The following is a 12348-nucleotide window of genomic DNA, read 5'->3' as shown; positions in this document are numbered from 1 at the left end:
CATGAAGCATAGGCAGTACAGCATGCAATCTAATATTAAACAATATTGCTGTATATGCAAGTCAGAAGCAATAATGGCGAAAAATGTATCGATCATATCGACTTGTTACAACATAAAAGCGGTTCGCATGTGAGACCGTCTCATTTCCATCAGAAAGAGAAGAACTTCCTTGATGGAGTCAAGGAGCTTACGCGGTATATTTCGACCAAAGTATTCTGGCTTTTTGCGAAAGCCAGCGTGAGTAAAATATTGAATTTCAATCAAATGAAAGAACTCAGCCTGTATGCAGACGTTATCATGTCTATTGGATGATAGATCCGGTTTACGAGTCACCGTCGAAACCTTTCGCTCCACGAAAACAGGATCCTCAGCAACGGCAGGGATGACCTAATCTTTTATCGAGCATCAGATGGATGTCTTCACATTCCGCGATGAAACGTTTCCGTTATGTTGTCGATGTGAATTAAGAGATGGATATACTTTAAGACTTTCGCTGATAGTACTTAAAGTCTATTCCCGAATATCTGTTTTCCTGGGAATTAGTAATGGCGGAGCTGACGGAGAATCATGAAATAATTGCTCGTTTGTTTCGTTACCGGATAAACACGTAACCAATTTGGTTCGTTTGCAAATCGACGTGACTTTAATTTGCGTCGCACGAAAAAAATCGATGGGTTAATAAAAAAAAGGGTTGATAAAAAAAATTGCACTTTTTCCCAATATTTTAACGGTCAATTTTGTGATAAAAATTTATTCGCTTCTAAATATTATAATTAAGTTGTCCAGAAAGTATCTAGAGAGTACTTTTATTTATGAAAAGATTCTCAAGTAAGATTAATGTCATTAATTAGTGATTACGAAGTATCTATCTTTTCACTGAGATATTAACCAATTATCGGTGAACGTGCAATCATGGTGGAATTAGAATGTGATATTGTTCGCAGAGTTTACAATTCTAAATGAACGAATTCTCAAACAATTTGAAGTATATATTTTATAGAAATCTTTTTTTATCAATCGACGTCTTTTTTTGTTTAGTATGAGTGTGTAAGTACAAAATGTATAAATATATGCTTGTAAAATAAATTATCTCTTATTTTTTTAATTCAATAAAAAATAAGTTTAACTCTTTTATAACAATGTACATATACTGATATTATACAAATATAATTATAGCTATAATAAATTAATGCAAATAAAAATAAATTAAATAGAACAAATTAAACTTTTATAGTGTTTACATATTCATATTTATTAAAATAACATGTATTTTAATATTACCGTGCAGATTATTTGTGTACATAACTCATTTTATAATTACACGTAAAAACATTAGTTTAAATCTACTTCATTTTAATATGAAACAATACACGTAAATTAATATTATTTTATAGTATATTAAATCGACGTTAGTCAAAGAAATTTTATTATTCAAGTTCATTTTTATATATATGTTATCGCAAATAAAAGCTTATGTTAATTAACTAACTTGATTTTGAAAATTCGTTTAATTTTGCACTAGTTTGCATACATTTTTTCTTAGCTAAAGCTCGCAGAGAAAGGTCTCCCAAGAGAGTAAAATTTGTGTGCAAAAACGTGACGGAATTGCCAGATTCGTAAAATGTCATTTAGTTTTGCGCATTTCTTCAACACGTGCAGTAAAAGACCTGAATAATCCGTGATTCGTGATTGTCAAAGTCATCTTCGATCGTGGAGATAACAGAAAAAAGATAATGATGTAACTAAGGAGGACAAAGTACCTCATTAAAACAATTGTTCTTTCATCAGTATTCAAAGAGTAAAATTATCGATGCGATTCTGTGACAAACTGAAATTCCTTCTGACGAAACGCTCGCGCTTTTAGAAAAAATAAAAAAATGGTAAAATGGAGAAGGAAATGACACGTTTGCATTTATATCGTGCGTCACAATACTCTGATTCTATTGTTATACTCTCAATATACACGCTACAACAAAATGCTATTTTCAGTCGTTATCATGAGATCGGATAGTTCTTCGCGACAAGAAAGTTATTAAAATATAATAAGACAGCAAATGAAATAAACAGCGTAAAAAATAAAAATAATCGTATCAAGAAAAAACAATTAGGATTACAACTTGAAAGTTAAAACAGTTAACGTTGATTTTTTTATGATATCAGAAAATGGAGTTTCCTTAACAACTTCAAGTTGTAATCCTGCTGGAAAATCACTATGAAATTCATTCGACAGGTTATACACGTGTAGTTTATCGTATTCGATACTGTAACGAGAGAACTATCGAAATTCTCTTACTCTTTGAATATTCCGATAGGAGTAGTTATCGACGAGATCGGACCAATCAAACTTTCTCACTGAATGAGAATTTCGCAAGCTACAGAAACTGCGATGTCGTCATATAAGTAATAAATCATGTCATCCCATATCAGCTTCGATTCATATACTTATCGCGTTGAAAATTGTAAATAAAAATACGTAGCCAAAGCGCATTTTGCAGCTCTCATTTATCATCATTTCTTACATTCGTTATCTCTTAGAAACAGAGTCATACTACAAGAATACAAATACCAATTTGGTAGAATAAAATTTATTTTAAGCCTAATCTATATAAATGTAGATCATATCTGACTACTTCATATATCTTTCTTTACATAATTTAAAGAAAATTTCTCGCCTTGATTACGTAATTATCAAAGTTTAACATTAATACATAAATCACTCATAAATAGATATTCAATTTATGTACTTTATAATATGTCGGGATAAAACAAATTTATCAGGAATCTGGTATTACGGCTGCAGGGAGAGTAGTTGTTACTCTGATACAAGTCATAATGTAATTTGCATATACATACTCGCGCGAGACATGTTCTTGATACATATCGTTAACGACATTATCTGTTTGCTGCCTCGACAATGGAAAGAGAGGAAATGGAAAATTGTATCATGATATGCTGATGTTGAAAATGACCTCGCGCTTTGATTTAATTGGCCACGACGGCGACCTTTTCGCTGCGACATCGCGTTTCTGACAAGTGATCGATTCAAAAAGGTTACATAGCTGTGTAAACCTGCATTTTCTATTTCCAATCACGATCGATGGTCCTTTATTCGCAGTCACGTATCTACTCACGTAGCGCGATTACGTCGAAAGTGGCGACTTTGCGATGGAAGCGGATACGGATAAGAAGGGTGCTGGTTCTAACTCTGACGGACTTTCGATCCGACTGGTTCGGAACGTCTCTCTTCGCGATCCGCACGATCGCTTCGGAATTTCATTCTGAGGTAACAGGAAGCATTAGAAATTAGCGACGGAAAGTTTGCGGACTCGCGTCAGCGCTTTCCCAGACGGACCCAGGTTGGGGATAATTAACTCTCACGTGATCGTAAATTTTGAGTTATTGAGCACGATAGCACGCGCGTAGGTGGCAGTTAATTTTCAGCCTAGATTACATTCCTAACGGTCTTTCTGATCTGGCACGTGTGGCCTATAAATATAAATTATTTTTTCAATATTCCATTGTGCATTAAATTCGATTTATTGATGTAGACATACTTTCGAGCCAACTTAAAGATTAAATTACTGATCGAGTTTAAACAGACTATGAGCGATGGTCTTGTTCAAGCGTGAAAAATGCGAATGCAAGAAATAAAATAGTACAATAAAATATAGCTTAGGGTAACTCCAGCAAATACGCCGCGCTGGGATTTACGCCGCAGAAGTCAGAAAAAATAGAAGGAGTGGGAGTAATTTTCCCGCAACTACTCTGTTATATGCCTCTATGTTATATTAGTATTGTGTTAACGATTTCAGTTTCTTAATTTAGTTTCTGTTAATATTAATGAAATTATTGTGAATTGAATCGATTTGTCTCTGTATGATTGTCACTGTGTTAAGTAGCGCCATCATAAATTATAATCTACATAAAAATAATTACTGTAGTCGCCACCTGTTTAGGATATACAGCATTTTTAAGAGGCGGGATTTATGTCCAAAGCATACAAAGTGCGCAGATTGAATTTAGTATACTAAATACAATAAAAACGCATTATATAAAATGTGTACCTCATGTCATAACGTTTGTAATATATCTGGGAAGATTGTAATTATTATTTCATACACATATTTTCTTTTTCTTTAATAAAATTTTATGAACGCATTTTATAAGTTATTGTCATTTTATGTCTTATTGATATGCATTCTAAATTTTTTTATGAACTGCACATACCCCCCCTCCCCCTTCCGCTATGAGTAGCCATATATTTTACTCCTATGGGATATATGCCAAAATGCAAGGGTTCAAAAAAGTTCATTTTTTAATACGAAATATAAATATCTCGAATTTCTAATATATTTTTTTTTTATACTAGTAGACAGTACAAAGTTTTTATTGATATAGTTCGTTTACTTAAAAATATAGTAAATAATACTTAATAAATTAAGTTTTTTCGCAAGATAGGTGCGGCGTATATATCGGAATTTACTAGAATTTAACGATAAAAGAAGAGCTTCTAAAAAAGGTATCTGCCATTCTCGTTGTATTTGAAAAAAAAAAAAACATAAAAATCAGATTTTATTTTCTTTTAAACTATCCGAGCTTCATGTTTTTGCGTATAAAAATCAAATATAAAGTATAACAAAAGACAAAAAATATATCTGATGTATAGAGATTAATACACAAACTAATTACATTTATAAATATTAATAAAAAAAGAATGTATTATTATTACGTAACATTTATTATTCTATATAATTATAAAATAGAGAACATAAATATTCATAAAATATCTGTTGTAATTTCTAGATAAGTTACACCTACATAATTTATATTTATTTTTTAAATTTGTAATATACTATGATATACAATTATACTTATGTCTTTCTGAGGGAATAGATACACCTACATAATAAATACGCCTACATAAATACGCGCGTTGTTATTTAAAGGTTATTTATATATTATGCATTTTAAATATTTAAATAATATTAAATCATTATTTATTTTAATATAAGGTTCTAAAAAATATTGACAATATAATATATTTTACTCTCTGCTCATTGAACAAGTAAATATAAAAAAACAACAAATTTGAATAAGGTTTATTTATTTACATCTCAATGTAATTTCATATAATCGTATTTCATCGTTTTATGTATCATAGAATTCGTTTAGGGGCAATCAAAGAGGGAAGCCTCAAAAAATTGTATAGAACTGGCATCTGAATTCGTGCAACGAATGGAACAAATGAGACAGAAAGTTTTTCAGATGATAACACATATCTGGTACAAGGAAGTATATCAGTGGTATTTGAATGCTCCGATGGAATTTGCATGTATTTCGTGTACCGTCGACAATTCCGTCGAAAATGAGGTGGTATGGAGGAATATTTAATATAGACATTCTTTGATGAAAGGGATTTTGCGCGATTTTCGTGATCGCGCATTTATGCGGAATTTAAAGCAGCCGCTGTGTCACCTGATAATTTATTCCACATGCATAATTTGAAGTTGCAGGGCGAACTGACCGACCATTTTTGAGATACTGTAACTGGCGGAAATAACTTGAATTGTAGAAAATTGAGAGTTGTGATGAAAGATGATCTGCATTACAAATCTCCGATAAGATAAAATGAAATTTAATTGCGATCAATCATATTGCATACGACATCAATGATTTAAGTGATATAATGTTCTAACGTATATTTTGACGTACATATCTGAATGCGTAATTAGAATAAAACGAGATGTGTCACAAACTTGAACGTGGAACTTGTAGTTACAAACTTTGAGGTATATGTTACATGGTGTTCACAGCGGCAAGCCACAAAGCGCAAGACGTACGTGTACAAACCAAATCTAAGACGAAACTTGTAACAAAACGCTTATTATTATGATATCAGTTACAAATTTGCATATCGAATATTCGACAAGAATTATTTGATTTTGTGCATACTATATTAATATTTTGGACTACGGAATATGGATGCAGTCAATTTTTATTTACGTAATAATGTAATTTTAAATTACCTTAGATTGATATTGATGAATCAAATGAAAAGGAACTAGCGTAATAGTTATTTTTCTACCGTAACATTTAATTTCTTTACAAAATTATCTCTGCAAATTTGTATGTATTTATAATTTACAATTTGCAGCAACGTAATTTTTCACTCGACGCTGCATTATTGAAATGTAAATTTAAACCGCAGAATCCGGTACATCCATAGTTTCTCTCATCTCTCTCGTTATTTTCATTCCTCTTTCGTACAAGATGATTAATCATTGTATAAGAAAGTGCACGATGCTTAGGAGCACGTATAGATAATTCATTTGAACGATCGGTATACAGTTTATTTGAAAGATGTAACCCCTGCCTTACAGATAAAAAATACACGGATATCACTGAAATGTTATTTTAAAGCGTTATTAACTATCAACAAATAATGAAGAATGAGTGGTAATTTATTCTTAATCTTCATTTTGCTTCACATGCCATCGAATATTGGAACATTAATAGTGCGAGACATACACTATCAAATTCGTTATATCAAATTATACCTAATCTTTATTATTTTTTATCATTTCTATAGGTCGTCATTGCTTATACTCAATATCGTCGTTAATTTAACTAAAACAATTTAACTAAAGAAAATATATTAAATTGAACTCAAATTTAGTTTATATAGTATTATTTACTAAATGCATATATTAATATGGACATTGTTTTTGAAACTAAGCATAAAAATGAATTGATTTACATTTTGATATACATGGAAGTTAAAAAAATATAAAATGTTATTTGACTTAAAGGATTGGATTACTATTGCTTTTTTGATATCTAACAGTGCAACGCGCCTCATTACAGTTATTACGCGATCCATGGGAGGTCACGCGTACGATCCCACGTGGAACAAATAAAACGGATAGAAGAAAATTGCAAGATTTCATGTCGCACCTGCCCGTGTCGTCTAACACATATATCGCGATTTATATCGAATTACTCATCGATCTACCTTGCGAAGGTGAAGTTCCAGCGACAGTTTCGCAGTCGCGTTGCTAGGGAAAAAGTCGCTATCACATCATGTTTTCTTCCTTTCGCTTTATCAGCCAATGTCAATTGCAAATGCGATTTTTTTCTAAGATAATGTAAATTAATCTGAAAAATAGAATAAAAAGACTTAGGAGCGTATAGTATATAGAGATACTAAAAGTATTCAAATACATTAATGTAAGGCCACAAACAAATTCTAATAAAGATAAAGCATGATAAAGAATCAGATATTAAATTTAAGTCAAATTTTCATATACGTGATTCTATTATACGAAAATTATAGAAAAATATAAAAGAATACACACACATCTCTCGTAATAAATTAAAATAAAAGTCTGATTTGAAACAATTAGTTTATTTTCGTACTATAGAGTCGACATATATCAACTAGATTTGCAACTATATGTTAGCTAAATATCCTCTGTATATTTTTGTAAACATATGTTTCTAAATGTTTTGACCTTTTTGTTAAATTGCTCTGTTGGCTTTAAAAAGTTAGAAAAATGGTCTTTTAAAGTTAGAAATAAATGCATGTTTCTGGGTGTCAGATATAAACTAGTAGCTATATATATTGCTATTTTGAACTCTTCAAATATTTACTGCGGTTACTTCTTAAATTAATAGTAAGTTTGTTTGGTGTCTATAGAATATATGTATATATTTATAAGCCCACGGCATATTAGGATGTAAGCGTACTAAATTGTAAAGTTTAGGTTAAACAAGATTCACCCAAAGACATGTTTGTCAAGGTGGAATGCGCATGAATAAGAGTGAAAATGACTGGATGGCACAATGCTAAAGAACGCTAGCGAGATTTTGAGGAAGCAAGTAGTATACTCAAGCAATGCTATATAGAATTGCGGCGCGGTAGATGGGCGTTCGCGCACGAGATGTTATCCTATAAGCAGTGTAGAGCGTTCTATGTTACACACAGCAACAAAAATGTCTTCGCTGATGGTGTCTGACACCTTCCAGACGTAGCCTTCCGGATATATAGAGCAGAATGTTATGTACATTGGAGAGAGGATTATGCTGGAGGGATGTAATGCTACTTTTCCACAACAATAAATCTCGGTCGTATATAAAATGTTTTCCGCTATCTTATTTACAACCCTCGTAGGTATCTTGTATATTTTGTTTTAGTGCGGCGCGCGACTAATCGAGTGAGTTTGCATAAATTTTGAATTGTTTAAACCGGTAAAATTTGCGTCGTGCGCAGGATATGAGGGAAATTCAGTACAGACTCATTCGTTCGTGGAAAATATACAATTGCCTCGAGCGATACATTTTGCGTGCTATATCTTCGTGTGCAGTCGAAGAAACCATTTCGTTTGAGCATCGTCGCACGTCGTGTTGACGAGGTCGATCGCACGAAGGAGTATTTACCCTGCGATATTGCGTAAGGATTGATGCGTGCACAAGGGTGGCGCGAGGAACATAAAGACATACGGCTCGTTCACGATTGGCCATGGAGTTGGCGAGGTGTGCGGTATCCCGGACTAGTCCGGAGCCAGCCTGGTTTCAGTCAGCGGCGCAGATCCGTCGCGTACGCGTCGCTGATGCCGGTACCAGACGTCGACTGTTACTACTTGCTGCCGATCGCGAGAAACGCTAGCATTAAATACGTAAAATTAGATCTTTGTGATACTAATTAATATAAATACATCGTCTCTCATATAAGCGAACGTTAAATATTAATTTTAACATCAACAAATAGCAATCCAATTATTATGCACTGGAATACAGTTTTTAGTGTTCTGTGGACAGATTTTAAGCTAGATATACATAAATTGTTAGTGATAAAGATATAAATGCCACTTTTTGTGAATTTTTTATTTATTCTCGTGTATTATTAAAAATAAATCATTCGTTACTAAATATTAACTCTCAATCGGATAATAATTTAGAGGATTAATAATTATATAAAGTTATAACTGTAAAAAATATGTTAAGTGTGAAATATCCGGATCATTATCAAAATTAAATATATAATAGCAAATAGAAAGTGATTAGAAAAGTAATTATACTCCCTTTCCAGTGAAAATATTAAACTTTGATGGTGTTCTTCTTCAAAGTATATCTAACACTATAAACTTGATAATTAAACGAGAACTTTATTCTGATATTGTTCACAAATATAACATAAAGATTATTATCTCTCTAATACAAGTGATATAAAATTAATATAATAAAAAACAGTTATAAGATGATTCTTATAATGATTTCATACCATTTAAAGAATTTCGACATAATTTTTTAAAAAAATAATCAGCATTAATAATTGAACCAAAAAGGTAATAATATAATGTAAATTACTTATTTTTTATGTTTAAATATATTTTTTTACGTATTCAAATTATATTATAATAGATAACTAGATTACAATATGTAAGCTAAAGTATCATTTCAACTAATGTTATGTAAAATTTGAAGAAGTTACAAAGAATGAATGAAGAATGTATTAATGGAAATTGGTGTGTATATATATTATATAGATATATATGCATATATTGTGCATCTATATGCACAATGCGAAAAATTCTGCTTCGTAATTCACAAACGTACTCGGAATGGAATATAAAGTACACAATATTTATTGATTATTGAGATTGCAGTTCTGCAATAACTTCTCTCTTTTTCTGTCTTTTCAAACTATTACATAAAATTCAATACGATTTCGAAAAAGAACAAACAAACAAAGATGAAAAGTTAATCGAAGGGGAAAAGAAACGTTACATCACTACTTCTAAAGTTAATTGCGTGAAACCCGAAGCAACTTTTAACGACCAACTTTTAACGTTTCGCAGTCAATCTGTTTCAGTTTTCGTACGATTGATGCGTGGATAACGATACTTACCATCGTAATGCTACGCAAAGTGAGAAATGACAAAATTTGTCCATTCAAAGTAATCGCAAATTGACTATTCTGTAAAATGAGTCTTCTTTCGGCGAATTTATTATCCCTTTTTTGACACACAAGTAGTTTATCACACAGATGCCGTGCAGTTAAAAATCAGTTTTTGTTCATGTTTGTTCCGTTAGCACGTAATTCCTAAAAAATATCTACGATTAAAATAACATTACGTTCTACATATTTCTGGAAAATTAACTTGGATTCTTCAATGGTACAAAATATTAAAGCTGAGATATATATAAAATCGTCAGAGCGTGTTTATTTCCGCTATGTGATCAGTACCAAACTGTGCAAACTGAAATATTCACAAGAGGGACTGTCTGTTGTACACGTTTGTACAGCAAAATGAGCACGATTTCACGCGGCACAAACATTTTAGTAAATATGTCAATATTCACAGCATTTAAAATATCGGTGAGTGTAAAATTCATAACAACTTAATTGTATTTAATATTTTAAGTGAGATTTTTAAATATAAAATTAATATGTGTTAAATTAATATGTTGAAATGTCAAATTATCGAAATAATGCTTATTATTACATAATTATAAAATTATTAGTCATATTTTAAATTAATTTTTAAGTAAATGTTTAAATTAAAAATATACATTTTGCTGAAAAAAATATTAGAAACTAATATTTTATCACGTGTAAGCTTTTCTTATATTACCTGCTTCTATTATACTTCTACCTTATACTTCTATTATTTGATATATGGGACCGCAACAGTTTTAATGATCTATTGCATATATCTCATCTATTCATTCATCATTAGCTACTAGTATGTTGTATATTTCGAAGCTAATTGTGTGGGAATTTTCACGATTATTATTTTCAAATATCCATGTAACATTATAGAATCTACGTAATAGTCTTGGCGCATGATCTTAATGCTACTTACATTAATAATCATTATTACTATTCAGAGAAAGCGTGATTGACATTGTAGGGCCTAACTACATTACATGACTAAAAGCAAATTTGTGGCGAACTACAAAGCACGAGCGTAAAAATGTCTTGATCACGGAAACACTTAGCACAAATTGTAGCGTACAATATGAATCATATTAAGCACGCCATATGTGACAAATTGTGTACTGTGCATATGTACGCTCTCATATCAATTTGTATGTGACAGCTTTTATCACGTAATCTACTTTAAAGGAAATAAGTTAAACTTAAATATCATAAATAATTAATGTATCGAATGATATCATTTTCTCTTATGAATTCTGTTGGGATTAAAAATTAATCATAGTATCTATCGTGGAACATATCAAAATAAATTCTAATCGGAATTATTCCGTTTTTCTTAGAAAACACAATAGAAATCTAGGGAATAATTCAATAATTCCGATCGGAATTCATTCCGGCTTGTTTCATAATAGCTGCCCTGAATGCTTCAGAAAGACAGGGAGATCAGATTGGAAAATCTGGTATCAAGAACCAATTGATGCCACTTGTAAAGATTTATACATATATATATATATATATATATATCATGTCTATAATCCTCCGAGACTTTTAACATTTAATATAATTATGGTTATTTATCAAACTATCTATAGCAGGAGATGATAAAAAAATATTATTCATACACGGAAAACATTTTTTTTTTAATTTACTCTGAAAATATGTTGTAAAATATAATTGTGATACAATATAATATTTTAAAGAGTTTTACCATGCATTTCAGTAAAATTAATCAAAATTATTTGATATTTTATTAATAAATGAGAGAGATTTATATAAAATTCTTCGAAATACAATATTGTCCCACGACTATCATATTTTCAAAATAAACTCTAAGAAAAAATTCTCTCCGTTTAGCATTGTTATCAAGTAAAAAGTTAATTACTAAGTTCTAATCTATATTGGCGGCAGTTTCAGTAAATTAAAACAAAAATGTCAATGTGTAATCATGGTATTAGAATCGTTAATAATTGCTGATATAATAAAAGACTTTAAAAGAAAGAATTTGTATTTGTCTATACATTTTAATAATTAGTCAATACTCCTGCTATGGTTTTCAATTTCTTCAATGTTGTGGTCAATTAAGTGCTGTTTGCTAAATTAGTGTGGAAATATATAAAGATAACAATATTTGTCGCTGGGACACGTTCAAATGCTGATCAACAGAATGAGGAAATATAATTGTGTTTGTACGGAAGAAATTGCCTAATTGCCTTGCGGCTGATGTATGCGATCAATACAGTAATAATAACTACAACTCTCTGCATTTGATCACTAATTTTGATACTGTTTCACCAAATACTTAAAATATATAAAAACTAAATAATCTTAGGCTGACAAGAGTAATAAAGTTATGTTGCCAAATATTATAAAAGGGGTGCAAAACAAATTTAAAGCGTTGGGTAAATTTA

At 30.9% G+C, this 12348-nt stretch overlaps 1 protein-coding gene across 5 annotated transcripts in view; it reads right to left on the bottom strand.

Moving 5' to 3' along the window:
* LOC108745477 overlaps window positions 1-635 on the bottom strand; it is a 4424-nt gene extending 3789 nt beyond the window's left edge. For 2 of the 5 annotated variants that reach the window (XM_018481648.1, XM_018481649.1), the window contains exon 1: window positions 343-635. Coding sequence is in view for 2 of the 5 variants with exons in the window: in XM_018481647.1 (XP_018337149.1) it covers window positions 292-299 (8 nt within the window). In the remaining 3 variants the exon portion in view is untranslated. Of the gene's footprint in view, window positions 1-191; window positions 272-291; window positions 322-342 lie in introns of those variants that run through there. The other 3 variants (XM_018481647.1, XM_018481646.1, XM_018481650.1) reach the window with 3 other exon arrangements.
* Window positions 636-12348: the final 11713 nt, after the last annotated feature.

Source organism: Trachymyrmex septentrionalis, unplaced genomic scaffold (genome assembly GCF_001594115.1).
Source record: "Trachymyrmex septentrionalis isolate Tsep2-gDNA-1 unplaced genomic scaffold, Tsep1.0 scaffold14, whole genome shotgun sequence".
Classification (NCBI taxonomy): domain Eukaryota; kingdom Metazoa; phylum Arthropoda; class Insecta; order Hymenoptera; family Formicidae; genus Trachymyrmex; species Trachymyrmex septentrionalis.
Note: the sequence above shows the minus strand (reverse complement) of the source record. Positions and strands in the feature narration are given on the sequence as shown.